We start from the raw sequence: 16954 nt of genomic DNA on the forward strand, positions 1-16954 counted from the left end.
GACTGTGTGACAGCATGACTTCAGGGAACTGCTGAGGATACATTTTAGATACAGGGAATCATTTTGCTCTCCTTCAGCGCTTGTGCAGGAAGTTTCGTTGGTTTTAAATCCGTTATTAACTCCTTCCAATTTTAATTTTGTTCTGTTCACATCTCCAGACCTAAATCCTGGCAGTTTTACTGTACGGAGAAGCTAAGGGAGCCTGTCTCCTGCTTCTGAAGTAGAATTGTTGGGCTCCTGTCTGCTGCTGTTAGGTTGGTCAGGTGCCCAACCTCAGCCGGCTTCTGAAGGGCTCGGGTCCTCCCGAACGTTACCACTCACAGGTGTTTGCCCGGGGCCTGCTGCTGCAGTAACCTCGGCAGCTTGTCCCACCTCTCCTGGGCCACTGTTGAGCATCACAGTAGTCTTTCTGTTTTCTACTGTGTTTGAAATGCAGTTCAGCTTCTGTTAGTCTTCTCTGTTAATATGTTTTTAAAGTGCTCTAGTCCTCTGTCGCTTGTTCTCCCATGTCTTGTCCCTGGTCCCAAAACTACTGTGGTTGCTTTCCCCTCTTCCTTTTTCCCACCCTTACTGGTTTTGAAGTTCTGCTGTCATTTCTGAGTTTTGTTGCAACTGCAACTGTAGTCAGATTGGATGCTTGTCTGCCTCAGCCTTTAGCCAGAGTGGCTTTAATCACGGTGCTGTTGTATCATCCTCAAAAGTGAAACAGCTGAACTTAATCTGAAGCAACTGGCCTTAAGCCCCTCTATTTTTTTTTTTTAATTTTTTTATTTTTAGTTCACACGCTTATTAAAGTGATACAATCAGAATATTCAATGATTTGATACACATATTTGTCGTTAAAGGGACATGTCTTTACGATTTCCTGTGTGGGGCTTCACGTACATGCAGAACTGAAGTGTATCAGGATTATCATCTTGTTCCATCAACTGAAATTTCTTCCCTTGCCCTGACTTTAGATTATTTTACTCAACAGTTGCAGATGAGTGTTTATGTGAGTCTGTCATTTTTAATACAGATGGCAAAAGGCCGACTGACCGGTTAGGGAAAAGCTGTCAAAATGTTACGCGGTACCTTTTTATGAGCTAACTTTTCTCTCTGTTTCTTTCTCCCCTTCCTTCGGATTTGCTCTCCCAGGAGTTGCTGTCTAAATGGGTCCAGTCATGCCTCCCAGTAAGAAGCCAGAGGGCTCAGGAATTAGTGTTCCCAGCGGATTGAGCCAACGTTACCAAGATAGCGATTTATCAAAGGCGCTTCATGATGACGAGGACCTAGATTTCTCTTTGCCTGCCATCAGATTAGATAAAGGGGCCATGGAAGATGAAGAACTAACTAATTTGAACTGGTTACACGAGAGCAAGAACTTGCTGAAAAGCTTTGGGGACTCAGTGTTAAGGAGCGTTAGCCCCGTTCAGGACATCGGTGATGACACGCCGCCATCTCCTGCCCACTCTGACATGCCCTATGATGCCAAGCAGAACCCCAACTGCAAACCTCCTTATTCCTTTAGCTGCCTCATATTTATGGCCATTGAGGACTCGCCAACCAAAAGACTGCCCGTAAAGGATATATACAACTGGATCTTGGAACACTTTCCGTATTTTGCAAATGCACCCACTGGATGGAAAAATTCTGTGAGACATAATCTATCCTTGAATAAGTGTTTTAAGAAAGTGGACAAAGACAGAAGTCAGGTAAGTCTGGAACTATGGAAACCTGTCTGGCTCTGAAAATATTCACCTGCTAATCCCAGAATGTGTCCATAGCAGTGAAACGCAGGATATGCAACGCTGTCCCTGGTAATGTAGTTCATTAAATTCAGAGAGCCAACATTTCTTTAGCTTGGCTCATTCTGATTTTATTAAAGTCATTGTCTAGACATCTGTAAGAAAATACTTGGTGTGTGTGTGTGTTTTTTCTTTTCCCCCCAGCTGGTGTCTTCATGCATAGTGGTTAAATATTGTTTTTAGTTATCATGCTGTGGTAATGGTTTCCAGCTATACTAGATGAATGTAATCATGTTATAAATAGGCTGCTTGCTGTTCTTGGCTTATACAAATGTATAGTGAAAGGGTATGCCTTATGTAAGAGCCCATCGCTTTTTCCCTGTCTGTGTTGTAATCTGAAAAAACTGTTCTTTCTCTTAAACAGAACTAGTTCTGAATTTTGGTGATGAAGCTTCATTCCAATTCGAGCAGGTTTTAAAGTAACTCTTCAAAGAAAGGAGATAGGTCTGGCATCAAAGGTGAAAGTTACCATTCAGTAAAATTTTAGTTGTTCTCTCCCTGGGCTCGTGTAGCTTCTGTGACTGGTGTGGTGGCAGAAGCCCGGGGAGCACATTTTTGCTTTCAGATCTCTGTTGTTGTTGCCTGGTTTCATTGCTGAATCCTCAGCGGTGTCTGCAGGAAGGGGCTGTGTGTGAGGGAATGGGGAAGCGAGCCGAGCCAAGTGGTGGAGGCAGTCCTTTGCATAGCCTTCTACCTTGTCAATCTGCCTGGGAGCAGGTATCAGTTTCCGAAGGGGACCATCTCAAGAAGCAGTGGTCTGGATGAATCTTTGGCAAAGTACAAGTATACTGATAAAAATATCAGCTTGCAGATTAATTTCACAGGCCTTCTCACAGGTTAGTGAAATAAATAGCGGGTAAAATCGCATCACTGACTGTCTGTCTCTAAAATTGGCTGAAGATCAGAAAGAGGACACTTTCTCGTGGCAGAAACAATAGATGCACTCAACTTTTGTATTTCAGTGAAGTAAATGCCGTGATTGTCTTGTAACTGGTTACCCTGAAACTAGACTTCTGTTGGTGGTGCTGTTCTCCCTATTTTGTGTGCGATTTAACTTTAAATGCTGTGCAATAGGAGCTCAAGTAACTCTAGAGGAAGAGTCATACCTTACCATAAACTAGCAACTTCTCATTTTAGATGACTTAACTTTCTTTTCTCTGGAGCTTTCCTTTTTTAGACGATGGACGCTTTTATCTTTGTTTTTTTCTTCTTTATTTTAAATGTTACTCCCTAGAATCTGCTGTCCACATATTGCTGATCACACACTGTATGTTGGTATTTTTATAAACTAGTTGCTGTGAAAGATTATGCGTGAGATTAAAAAAACCTGTTCCTGAACTGGATCTTGTTTTGTGTAAACCGGAGTCTTAAATTCTTGTTTGGAAGTGAGACTATAATAACAAATGCCGCACCAGACTTTAATGATCCTGTCCCGGACCATAAGAAACCTTCACACAATACTTTTAAAAAACCACAAAATATTGTAACAGGCAAGGCATGTGTTTAACATTGCCATTTGTGTTTTGTTCTATTCCTCTTCCTCTGTTTACAAGTTGACTCTTTAGATTACAGCTTCCTTCCTATGAGGAACTTGTCTTCATGTCTATCTGTCAAATATCCAGCAGTCCGCTGAGCCCATATGAACAATACCACGACGCACTGCTTCTCCACAGGGAAGTGGCGGAGCACAATGCATGACTAGTCACCTGCGTCTCGAATTTATGATTAAATCCATGGTTACATAGCTAGACAACAAGGTGTGGTGGGAGGCCTTGCCTGTATGAATAACAACATGGCTTTTTATTCATTCCTGGAAAATCCCAGATTATGAGAAATAATTTCTTCTGTCTCCTGGAGATGCTAATAACTGCAGGTTGCCAGCATTAAGGTGAATGAGATGAGAATCTCAAATGTAAAATGCAGCAAGGCAGGTCATTTAAATCCCCTGCTGGGCTTTTTCTCGTGTCCTGGCCAAGGGACGTGGCAGACAGAGTCCGGAGTGCAGAATTGGCGCTCGGTCAGAGTTGCTGAATCAGGTGCTTGACAGCTAATTGTGGACTTGGAAAGCTGTAAACGTCAACTGCTGGCTTTGAAAATACCTTTGTGTGTGTACACACACACACACACTTGCTGTTGATTTGACTACCTTGCAGCAAGCATCTCGGCTGTTCAGAAGGAAGGTGTCCGTCTGAAAGGTTCTCTGGTTTTGGGCTGAGGCTTGGGGCAGGGGAAAGGGGTACTCTCCTTGGTAAGGAATCATTTCATGCCACTCTTTCCTCTTTCCAGGCAGATTCTGCAAATTGCAGGTTTGGAGTCTGCCTGTCTCACTGATTTTTTGGGGGGAAAAAAAAGCGTTTCACAAATGGCATGTTATAAAATGCTAACAAGATAGGCTCTGAAACATGTACAGTATGGGGAGGAAGGAGTTAATCAGTGCTGGGAATTGCAGGCATTTGCCGGTTGGTGTGCGTTGACACATTGTGAAAAGCTAGAAGCTTTTCCTCTCATAGTTGTGCTTTCCAGTGTTTGTGTAGCCTTTCAGTAATGATTTTTTTAAAAAAAGTTCTGCTGAACACTTAATTCTTTTTTGAATTCCCTCTGCATAGTAGTTTTCTCAATCTTGGGTGCCACTAATTTATATTCATGGGGCTAAATATGTATTTAGTAGTATGCAGCTTTTTCTGCCTGTCTACGAATGCTTGCATTTCCTAATGTGAGATCCTTGTATCATGGGGGAAAAAAATACTTACAGGCTGCATCACTTCAGTTTTTGTCTTGCCCTGTCCCAGTGCTTTTAGGTCTGGTGTGGAACGCCAGGAAAAGACATTTTTCTGCTTGGATTTGTTTATGCGTTGCTGCTATTCCACTTCAGCTGCAGTGCTATCAGGCTTACCTGGCAAGCCGACAGTGACTATTCATGTAACTTTGCGATGAGGCTGATCTCCTGGATCAAGGCAGAGAGCCGGGCCGAAGAAGGGAAAATGCTGAGCCCTTGATTGTACAAACCTCTTTGCATTGAGCTCAGCAGTTTAATAATAGTTGGCCAGAGTGTGAAGTATCACATGATGGGGAGTAGATGAGGAGTTCCCTGGCTTTGTTTATACTGCCGGACCTGTGAATTCAGTCATTCAGATTAATCCTATTGTGAACGTACAGATCTAAATGTCCTCTAGTGTGTGTCCCATTTAGTACAGCCCGTTAGCCCATGACTTCCCTGACTTCCCTACCATCTGGTCCTTGGCTATAGAGAGGAATTTTTCTTGTATATGTGTCTCCATAGCAACGAGTTTGCAGTTGATATGGAAAGTAAGCAGTTGCCCTAGCAACGGAGTTACTGATGTGGCAGCTTCTCTGCTTGCAGGGAAAGGGCTAAGCTAGTTCAGACGCATTATGTAGGTTTGCTGTAATTATAGCTGCGCCCACTAGTGCTGCTCTAGCTAAGGGTCTGTTGAAAAATTTTGTTACAAGCCCTATTTTTCTCCCCCTTGAAGATTTCTTTTATTTGTGTAGGGATTCCTGCTTTGAACAAGGGCTGGTAGGATTGTATTTTCAGGGCATGTGATACGTCTGCGCCTTTTATGAATGCAAACTTTCTCGATGATTATTGTCAAATGAGTGGATAAGGGGAAAGGATGTTTGACCTCGTTGGCTTCTCTGCAATTTTTTTGTCTCTGTGGACAGCCCATGGTTAGAGAAGCTGGGGCTGTCATCCCATACTCCTTTCCGCTATTCTGTCATCTTTTCCCTGGTTTGTGCTTCTTCGTGCATCCATCCTATCAAGAGGGTTCCTCTTTGTGTCTGCCCTGTGTTGTCTGAGATAGGGAAATGCACACATGCTCCTGGCTGTGTGAATGCTGAAGAAATTCACGTCCCTTAAAGGTTTGTTTGGCACTCATGCTGAGGGATGTCTTAATAAAAATGTAATGAGGGTAAAGGATATGTTTATGGGGACGGGAGAAGAAAATTCTCCTCGCTTGATGTGGAAGTTATTCTTAGAAGTATGTGGTCCATAACTGGGTCATGGAGATCCAGCCAGGCTCCTCCTCCATCTGGAGCAGGCTCTGAGATCTGAGGACTCCCGAGTGGTCCTTGGGCTCTGTGAGAGCCAATGACCAACTTGTCCTCATCGAATGCACTGCCTGCCTCTCGTAAGCACTCTGCCAGGGCACCAGATGAGAGCCATGGGGGACACTTTGGTCACAGGAGACTCTTCAGGAGTCCCTCCTGCCAACATCTTTCCTCTGATGTGGTAATGTCTGGGCTTTTGACAGGTAAAACCCTGCAGAAATGTAAGCGCTAGCTGGAGTGAGAGGAAAAGGAGCCTACTTGTTCTTCCTTAGAATCCCCTAATCCAATCTGCATATACACAAAGGCAAGGGACCAGGGACCCTGTCCTCCCTTTTTTAACATTATTTGAGGATACCTCCTGTGAAAGCACAGTGGCACTCTGGGAATAGGAATGGTCTCCTCCCTTTTTAATACTGTTATCACCTAGACTGACCCAAATAACACAAGCATCAGAATTTCACTGCGTTTATAACATCTGGTGGACCTAAAGTGTAAAAAACAAACAAACCGAAACAAAACAACCCTTCAGATTCATGTTAAAGACTTCAGATGATGTTGACTCCATTAATAAAATAATGTCCTAAATAAGCTGGTCCAACTGTTAATTTCCCAAATTGTTAAAAGGAGATGTTGTGTTTTTTAAGCTGGAATTTTTCTAGTGTAACTTGAAATCCATTTTCTTATACCCCAGTCTGTCATACTAAAAAGCTCTCTAGTATCAGAAATTTTCACCTCAAATTGCTATTTAGGGAAATGAGGGTCATCTCATTCTAGAGCAGTCATAAAAGTCTCTAGAACCATATTGTAATGTGGGGTTTCCAGATAGACGATTTATGGAGAGCTTTTCTTGAACCCTTTCAATTTTGTTTTTGAAGTGCAAACCCAAGAAATTATACAGAATATTTAAATAACAGATTTTCTAAAGCTGTGCATGGAAATCACATGTTTCCATTTCAGTAGCTTCCAGCTGGTTGACTTTACATCAGAGCTTACTCTTTTCAGTGGAGTCTGCCTGTATTAACTGGTTGTCCTGGTTTCAGCTGGGACAGAGTTAATTTTCTTCCTAGTAGCTGGTACAGTGCTGTGTTTTGGATTTAGTATGAGAATAATGTTGGTAACACACTGATGTTTTAGTTGTTGCTAAGTAGTGCTTGTCCTAAGTCAAGGACTTTTCAGTTTCCCATGCTCTGCCAGGTGCACAAGAAGCTGGGAGGGAGCATGGCCAGGACAGCTGACCCGAACTAGCCAAAGGGATATTCCATACCATAGGACATCATGCTCAGGATATAAATGGGGGGGAGTTGGCTGGGAGGGGCGAATCACTGCTCAGGGAACTGGCTGGGCATCGGTCACCAAGTGGCAAGCAATTGCATCATGCATCACTTGTTTTTCTTCCTGGGTTTTATTTCCCTCTCTTTTTGTTATATTCCTTTTCATTACTATTATTATTATTATTATATTTTATTTTATTTCAATTACTAAACTGTTCTTATCTCAACCCACGAGTTTTACCTTTTTTTTTCCGATTCTCCTCCCCATCCCACTGCAGGGGCAGGGAGGATGAGTGAGTGAGCGAGCGGCTGTGTGGTGCTTAATCGCTGGCTGGGGTTAAACCATGACACTGGTTTAGAGCTGTGCAAAGTATAATCAGTTCTTTTTCAAGTAGTGATGAAGAGCTGGCAATATCCAGAGACTCCTCTGGACCTTATATCTAAGGTACCTACATTATCTTGCTCTTGGTTAAGATAGCCTGTGGGCAGGTGCCCTGCTGGGTAACTGAGGTGTTAGTTGCACATTGACAGGCTATTGACCTACCAGAGGGTATTGGCTATTTAGGTTAAATAAACTGGAGCAACTGGCTGCGTCTGTGCTCGCGTCTGTGCTCGTAACCCATAGCAAAGATGATATGAAGTGTGTTAAGAAGCACTGAAAGAGCCCAGACAGGAAAACAGGAGCGAGCCACTCTTTACCTGTTGGGCTTGGGCTGTGGTGGGGTTGATGAGTCCTGTTTTTCAGCCATGGTCGCACCTCCCTTACTCCTGGCTGTTTGATCCAACACATTCCTGGCGGATGAACTTTTGCATTTCTGTGACAAACCAGGGATCTGGTCAGAGATCTGATCTGGCTGGATTTTTATCTTCCCTCTTTTTTTAATTCTTGAGTTGATTCTCAGCTTAATTCCCTGATTTGGGTCATAGCGCAGTCCAACAAACAGTTGTGCCAGCATGATGGAGGGAGTAGAGATGATGGGGACATTGGGGAATACCTCCGTTCGGGATTGCTAAGGAGGCAAGCCATTCCTGATGGAAGAGAGGTCTGGTAAGAGGCTGGCAGCTGCAAGGAGAGTCAGTGCATGAGTGCTTGGTGGGATAATGGATGTGGTCCCTACCACAAGGTAAAGAATAGGGTGAAATGAGAAAAGAAGTTTAAATACAGTGGGAGGCTTGCTTCTGCTGGAGACATTTCTTTTGGTTTTCCCCTAGGAGCAGGACTGTGTTATTTGTTGTTCAAGTGGCCTGTGTTAGTGGCTCTTTGTGGTGTTATACAGCTGATTTAAAGTGATCAAAATCTGGGCTGCCACCATCAGGCATGGTCCCTGCCCAACCTGGTCATCACCTGTTCCCTTTGCTGGGGGATTGAACCGATCCAGGGCTGTATTGCCTCCCCTCTTGAGCTCATACTGGCACGTGTGTCACCACACAGTAAGCAGACTGAAAACTATTTGTGTTTATTTTCGTTTGGGTTATTTTTCAGTGGGCGAATTTAGTTGGATTCATTTTCAGCTCCCTGCTTAGCTCATGGTCACTGTGGTCAGACGAGCACCCGTGTCAGCACAGGCCGTGGGCTCAGCAATGTTTAATCTGGCATGAAACCGTGCCCATGGCTTTCAGCCAGCTCAGAGCTGACCTGGCGGCAGTAGGAGAAGACAGGGGAGGGGAAGGGCGGAGGATGCTCTTACCCTCGAAAGCACAAGCTGTGCTGAAATCACTGGGGCTGCTTGTAATGTTCAGTCAGATACGTGCTTGGTGCTGGATTGGGCTTATATGACATGGGTGAAATGGTCCTAAGAAAACTGTGCAAGGATGGGTGTGCACACACACATGTGTTTTCTCAGCTTCGCAAGAAGTTTCTTTCTGTTGCCCAAAAGTCTTAATGCTCGCAGTAGGGGTGGCTCTGAGTGGAGCTGTGCTGTGGATCCTCTGAAAAGCTATTATGGAAGAGGGAAGGGCGTCCATAAAATCGATTGTCAGGCTTTTCTGCACAGCCATCTTTACATCCCCATCACCACCTAGGTTTCTTCCTAATTCTTGGAGACCTAGCGAACTGCCGCTGTCACTGCCAGCAAATGAAGCACGGACCCTGGGGCCGTGCTCTGTTTTCAGTGCAAGAGGCCTTGCTGATGATGGGGCTGGAGTACGTATATACACAGGAGCACTTTACGTGTCCATTAACGAGTGCTGGCCCGTGGGCAATCACCGTGAAACTCCTATGGCGGTAGGCACAGCATGCCCCTGAGGAGCAGGCTGACGATGGCACCTGCAACTACCTCCGGTTGTGGCTGAACGTCAGAGATGAACTGGGCTTGCTGGCCTGGCCAAGCATGTGCTTTTCTGTCTCGCACTTCAGTTCTTCAACAAAACATAAAATAATCCATTTTAATTACAAAATACATGTCCCTTCGACTTCTTCCTTCCTTTCCTGAAAGGGAAATGGAGTGTTTTACGTTGGCTTAAAGAGCACAGTAAATTGTGCTGCATGGCTTCTCTTCCTGGATGAAGACCTCATGAAAAAGCATTTAAAAGACTTGATTGTAATTGAGCAGTTGAAAATAATTGAGTAGTTGAAAATACTCTTCAGGCAGCCTGAAGTAGCCGTTGAGTTGCTGGAGAAGCTTCCTGTCCTTGCTCTGGTTTCAGGCAGTTGCTGTGTCCCACTTGCTGACCCAGGCAGCTGAAACGGTGGCTCATTCCTGTGGCAGCTCCATATTCCTGGTAAAGTCATTTGGACGACTGGCCTGGTGGGGTCTGACAAGGAGTCTCCAGGCTGCTCATACCTGCTCCTTCTGCGTTATTTTCAGCTAATTGCTGTATCTTCATCGTAAATGTAGTTAACGCAAATGAGTGGTCCAGGGTAACACAAGCTGGAATCCATATGAAAAAGGAACCCAGTGTGACTCTATTTTTAATTTAGTTTGTTGGTATTTGTACATTAGTCAGTGGTGGCTTAGCGTATAGAAGTAATTGACTTATGTCATTTCAAGACTGGGCAGACCATTGCTAGATGAGGTCGTGGTGCAAACATGGTATGTAGCTATAACAAAGCAATATGTTGTGATGCAGTTAATCTTGTGAACACAGATGTGCTTAAAAAAACCCCACCCACATGGCTGCCTCTGGTGAAGTTCTGCTCAGTAAGCATCTAGGGAAAGACTATGCTGCATGCTCGTAAGTATTTTTTAAGCTAGTAAAAATTTCTCTCAAGTATTTACTTCCATCTTTTGATTGATAATCTGGTATTTTGAACCAGTATAAGTCAAGTCTCCTGTTTTCTAGGTAAAGGAAGATTCTGAAGAAAGTTTACCTTAATGAGACACATATGAATCTTGCTGGTTTTCTGGTACTTCTGGTTTAAGTCAGTTTGATATCAAGTAGTTTAAGAACAGTGACATTTTGCTTTCTTCAGTAGTAGCAACGGGCTTGTTATCATTCAGTATTTAAGTTTTGGTCTCGAGGAAAAAACTGTCTAATTTTGCTTCCTCACATCTGTCATTCCATCTAGTTCCCAGTTAGTTTCAGTCCCTCCCACAACCATTCCCCACCTGCTCCAGTGTCTCAGAGCTGGCCAAAAGCAGGGTACTCGCTCAGCTCCAGAGCTGCAAAATTATTACAGGTGGGCTAGGGGGAGAGAGGAAGTGCCAAAATTGATTACCTGGCAGTGCTTAATTGACAAGCAGCAGAGAAACACAGGCAGTCCATTCTGGTGCGCTTATGAGTCCCTGTCCTTGACACTTGTGCTCTGAGGTCTTTAAGGTAAAATGGATCCTGTATATCTGCTTGAATGCTTACATCAGTCTTGTATCTTAGTTTTTCTGACTTAATTCCCGTGTGTGTTTGGAAGAATTCGGGCACAGAGGTAGTACCGTACGCTTTCTTTAATTGTGGAGGCAAAGGCGGCTCTTCTGAAGAAGCAGAAATGTTGTTGCTGTTGGACAGTGGCCCTGTGGATGGCTACTGGGACACCCACTCGCTGTTCAGCGGTCTGGCTGGCCTGGGGCTTCTCTTAGCCTGCCTTCAGATCTTACTGATGAAGTGGCTGGAGCTGCTTAGATGCGCAGTAGTTGAGATACTGCACCCACACCATGCTCATCGCTGCTGCCATGTCTGGTCATTTAGTGCAGATTATTGCAATGGCAATAAAACTGTGGTTATCTTTTCTGGAGCATAAGCGCATTTATAACAGTCTAGATGCTGACAAGATTTATATACTTACTGGCAACTCAACTGGCTTCCACAAAGTCCTATATTTCTTATAGCTGTAGGTGGTGTCAGACTCATCAGTGATAGAGGTCATGTGAGACATGCAACAGTAGGGAGGAAGAAGGGGAGTGACTTTTCTACTTTGGCATAAATTTTTTTTCCTCCTGAATTTTTGGTAGATCACTATTGGCCCTTCTCAGGCTGGGACGTTACTTGTTTTGTTCTATTCTCCCACCAATTTGGACTCCTGATTTCAGAGGAGCTGCTTTTGATTTACTCTTGAGTAAACAACAGCAGAATTGGGACTGAGCTGTGGAAAGCAACAGCTGTGGCCATAAATGATGTCTCTGGATCTTACTCAGTTATCCGTAATAGTAATTTTGGAGACAGTACATCTTAATTCGTTAGTTATGTTGTTCAAATTCTGTTCTGGGTGTTACGGAAACTTTTTCCTGGGAACTGATGTAGGAATTTGTGGGAGGACTCATTCCAAGGATCTTAAATGTGAGTGGGTTTTTTCATGCTACAGTAGAAAAGAAACCAAATTGCTGCCCTCAGCTAGTGACTTAAGATACCAAAACACTATCTACAGCATGCTGAATTGCTGTATTTTGTTGCAGCAGTGAATGGTAGCAATTTACCACTAGTTGAATGCCATCAGGATTTTGAAACGCTGGTGTAACTTGCTGAAAGACGACTGTTGGTAAGCAGAGGAATGAACGGGCTTCTGTATGGGGAATGGCATGGAAAAGTGTCTGTGGCAGTACGTGGAGCAGAAACCTACTGATGGGATTTTGTGTAAGATAATCTAGTTGAATGCTGAATTCACAGTCATTCAAGCTATGAGCAGAAAATTAGGCTCTGGTCCAGAGCTGTATTGATGAGATCCCATGGCTGTCTACTGTGGGAGGGTTACTCACTGAGATGAGGTAACTATTGGAAATGTTTTTCTGAGTTTACAGATGAAAAAAAATGCCTACGGTGCAACTTGCAGGGGCTGCAGGGGTTAATGCAAGACTAAGGTTAGGTACTTGGATACCTTATCTCAAGCTTTCATTTACATATTTTTATCTCTTTTCCTCACCCTTTAGGGTAGAGAGTGGTGACACACCTCTCCTTAGGTTATGTCTGTTCCAGTGAAAATAGGGAAATCGGTCATGAAATGGTCTGGTTTTAGGTTGAGTTGTGTGTGTAAACATCACTGTTAAGGTTAAGTGATACAGAACGTAATAAACGTAGCAGTTTTGCAGTTGGGTCTGTTTTCTTTAAGTTGTTGGGGAGAACTAAATAGTTTTTTGCATGGTTCATCTTCAGGAATAAAGTCCTTGCCATGCAGGAAAAGCTGTATTTGCAAGATTCTCCTTAGTACCACTACCTTGCACTGGCTGTCTGCGTGCAGCCTTCTCCAGCCCTAGAGTAACACAGAAGCACTGCACTTCCAGAGGTCCTCACTGCTCCTGGGAGCACTTTGAAGGCTTTTGGAGAGGAGTGCTTGACGGCTGTAAGAACTGCGTGCTGCCAGCTCAGATGGAGCTACAATTACACTTAGACTTTGAGAGAAAATGGTACAGAGCTCCTGGATCAAAAGGTATTTAGTTCTGCAGGAATCCCCTTCACAGATTATATTTATTTATAAATTTAACTGGAAATAATTATACGATTCTTACATAATTCCACCCTTCTTGAAGTACTTTAGGACTAAGGAGCTGTAGATGTATAGTGTGATTCGTTGGCTTGCCTGCATAGCTAAGTTAGGAAGAAATGCGTGGCGTGCATGGGAAATGCAGGTTTTCAGTCTTTATTTGGGAGAGGTGGAAAGTTAGAGAGTCAGGATGTGGTCGAGATGGCTGGGAATCAGACAAATGCTGGCGCTTTCAGCGTTGCATGGTTTGTTTTGAAGCAGATGAACTTGTCCAAAATGTTTTTTTTCCTGTTTTGGCACTTAATGCATTTATTGTTACATAATTACCTCGTTGCACTAATTTATTTGGATTTTCTCTCTGTTACCCCCTTCTCTAAAGATGAACGTTTTCCTCCTCAATGCTTGGCTTTAAATTTATAAACCTTGCTGTTGTAAAAGAGGGTAGATTTGTTTTTTACAATTTTATATCAAGTTCTAATACTTTCTAGACTTCTGGCTGCACAGCAGAGAAAGAGGAAGGAAGCTGTCATAGAGACAAATTGCGCAGAAGACTCAGTACGGTGCTAGCTCCCAGCTATTGAGACAAATGGGATTTTATTGTTCAGGCGGTACCTCCTTTGCTGCTTAAATTAATTCATTTTTGTATCTCTCTATCTGTATATGTATGTGTGTGTATACAAATGTATTTTATATATAAAAAGCATTACACAGTCGTACTGGTTTTTAGATCATCCAAACACTTTTAAGGCAAAATGGGAGCAAAAAGTAGTATGGATTTGGGCTGTCACACAAAGCTTTCTATCTACTTGCATCTCTGTGCTAGGAAAACAAGATGCTGTCATAGTGGTACATCTCTGCAAAATTTCCTTAGGACAGACGTGTTCTTTTGCCACAACTGGTTACCAATTAGTCTAAACAGATCACTCTAATTTAAGAGTCTTAACTAACCTGAACAGTGTCTCTTGTTTTTTCCAAAACAAACCACTCAAAATTTAGTAAAACACCTCCACTTTGACAAATTTTTTGTTCTTTCAGGTTTTGCTAAAACACCTGTAAGACATCACTGCCTTTTGGGCAGTGCTGCTTTTTTTCGGAGGACTGAAGTTCCCTGTTCTTGGCTTAGCACGTCTGCTTTGATGTGTCATTTGCTGTTGGCTTTTAGAGCAGAGTAATTTTGAATTTGGAAAAGCAGAAATGTAATTATGACCCTTTCCATTAAGAGACAAGCTTTTCTGTCACTCTTGTTTGAGAAGAAATATAAAATTTTCATTTCGAAAGCTTTGATTTTTATTTGTAGTATTGAAATTGTAGGAAAGATCTTGCTTTCTCATCCTGTTTTTCTGCTGACTAGGAAAAAAATAAGAAAATGTCTGTCCCCCCCGCTAAAATCCTTGCATTATTTTAGTTTCAAAGTAAACATGCTTATGATCTAACCACTTTTGCTAATTACCATCTGCTCCTTCACCAGCACTTGAGTACCACTCACCCTCCAGTGTCTAGTATGCCAAAAATGCGTTTGGCTGGGCTTGAGCTGACGGGACAAGAGTCCGTGTCTTAATCGTGGTATAATTATCCACTTGTGTGCCACATCAACTTCGATTTATTTCCCTCCTAATTTATAAAACAGGGCCCACAAACTTGTTGGATTTGCACTCTGAATCTTTAATTTAGACATACATTAAAAAGAAGAAGAATTTGCTTCATCAGTAAACTCTTGTTTTTTTCCTGTTTTGACTATGTGTTGATTCCTATTGTTTGGCATCAGGCTAGACAATAAAACAGTTCCAGAGCTGGTTTAAATGGCATTTCATTTCACGCCACATGTAGCCTTGGCCTTCTCGCACTGCGTAGAGACATGCTTTTGTTTGGAAAGGAAGGGAATTCTGTAATTGCCCAAATAAATTCTCTGTGTTTGTATTGCGTGGATCTTATTACTTAGATCAAGTAGTGTTAGCATCTAGGGGTGTGTGTGTAATAATATGGATGGATATGATAAGGATGGCGTGGAGGGCTATTTATATAGAGATTTGGGCCTTAGAAGTTACGAAATTAGCTTAAAAATCATGTTGTCATTTAAAATAATGGGGGAGGGGAGATATGTGCCTTCTTTTAGCGCCTTTAAGATCTTTTACAGGCTCTTTTACAGAAGTCAAGACAGATGGAAACATTTTGGTTTGGGTTTTTTTCCCCCGCATGATTTTGCACCATCTCGTGACTTTAGAAACACCTAGAATCCCAACATGCTAAAAATGCTATGAATTGGCAATATTAAAGCCAGATTCCGGAGGTTACGATAAAGCTGTAATCTGTCAAGTTTCTTTCAAACTGTTTTGGTGGTGGTGTGTTTTGTATTGCCCTGGAGAGTCTTCTGCAAGGAAAACACAGCAATTACAGAAATCCTCCTCTGTACAGTGCAGATGTCAGCATTTGTGGTCACTGGGTGTGACTATGAAGAGAAGAAGGACCCTTGGGAGGATGCCAGCCCTTTTTCATGGGCTGGTGCTTTGGAGCTGGTGTATCTGGCTTCCTTTTGTGGGGCAAGCAGTGGTGGATTTTCACTGCACCAGCATGCTCAAGGGCTGCTTACTGTTTTTCAGGAGGATTTGGTACATTATGCAGCTCTGAAAGGTAAGATCACTGCTGTCAAAGTTTTCCATCATCAGTAGGATGAATGGAGTCAATTACAAGGTGCCCCTTCCTTTTCGGTCAGTCTTTGGATAGGACCTTCAACAGTTTGGACCTCGTTTTCTAGCTACGCATTTTTCTCTATAAAGGAGTTTGTACCTTATTTTTGGTTGCTTTTCACATTCAGGTCTTCACTTCCGATTGCTATTTTTGTGGGGTTTTTCCCCTCTTTGTTCTCTCTTTTCTTACTTGCATCATCTAGAAATGGAACTGTTCATAAAAGTCTGTCTGAGGAACGTGTGGCAGGGGCAAGTGCTTTAAATCATTGTTGCACTGTGCTGAAAGTGCATTTGCATTTCGGAAAAAATTTGCGACCTTTTTTGAAGCAAGATTTTCATTTGTAAACCATCTGCTATTTTTGGTGTGTCAGATATGAAGGCTTCCTGTGTGAAGCTGATAGAAAAAAAGATCACAGGAGACCTGGAGCAGTGACTCAGGTCACAGCAGGCCTGTTTGCATGACACCTGTGTCATCAAAATAGCCTTGCTTTGGCATCCTTAAATGAGATTTTCTTTTCCTTTAGATGGTAGATCTGTTCAAAGGCATATTTGATCATGAATAATTTGGAGGAAAGCAATTTTCCATCCTTCTGAGAATGTCATACATCTTCTCCTCCTTGTTACTTATGAACTCTTCACAACATCAACATCTGATGTTGGGCAAGTTGTCAATTTTCATTACTGGAGTCTGCTCAGAAATTGTTTCTCCCTGTTGCCTTCCACTTCAGGCCTGTTAAGTCAGATAAATTCATACACTGATGTTTAATCACTGAGCACTAATCACCCTTGTGCAATATTGATCAGCAGCCTTTTTGTATACGGTGATCAGAATGAGTAATAGCTTGGTAGTAAACACCAAGGAGTGGGAGGGTGAAGACAGTGAGTTAGCGCAATGTAGAAGTTGATACAGCTTTACTAATCTCCAGACTCCATCAAACAGCATTGTCTTCTCTTTTTCCCCTCCCCTGCTCCAGACTGTTTTAATTCTTGTTCTCATGTTCAAGCCAAGCAGTAATCGTTCCTTTCTGTGGACGATGTGTCTTTCAGCAAGCGCCCCGGTCCCTCTTCTCGGGGCCGCTGGCGCTGCTGAGCTTGTCCATGGTCTCATTTTGCCGAGGAGCCTGTCATTTCTCCTTCTCCTCCTCCCGGCACTCTCGAATCGTGCACAGGCTTCCCATGCAGCCCTGTTTCATGGGGGCTACCTGTGAACATCGCACTTGAAAATGACTGCTTGCGAGATAATTCAGTTAAAAAGAGACCGGGGAAAACCCAAGTAGGCAGGGCTGTGGTGTGCCG

At 43.0% G+C, this 16954-nt stretch overlaps 1 protein-coding gene across 8 annotated transcripts in view; it reads left to right on the forward strand.

The window, feature by feature from the left end:
- FOXN3 (forkhead box N3) overlaps window positions 1-16954 on the forward strand; it is a 217365-nt gene that overhangs the window by 75386 nt on the left and 125025 nt on the right. For all 8 annotated transcript variants that reach the window (XM_069783664.1, XM_069783668.1, XM_069783667.1 and 5 more), the window contains exon 2: window positions 1138-1694. In XM_069783664.1, coding sequence (XP_069639765.1) covers window positions 1152-1694 — 543 coding nt within the window. In that variant the 5' untranslated portion in view covers window positions 1138-1151. The remainder of the gene's footprint in view (window positions 1-1137; window positions 1695-16954) is intronic.

This window comes from Haliaeetus albicilla, chromosome 5 (genome assembly GCF_947461875.1).
Source record: "Haliaeetus albicilla chromosome 5, bHalAlb1.1, whole genome shotgun sequence".
In the NCBI taxonomy this organism is placed as follows: Eukaryota; Metazoa; Chordata; class Aves; order Accipitriformes; family Accipitridae; genus Haliaeetus; species Haliaeetus albicilla.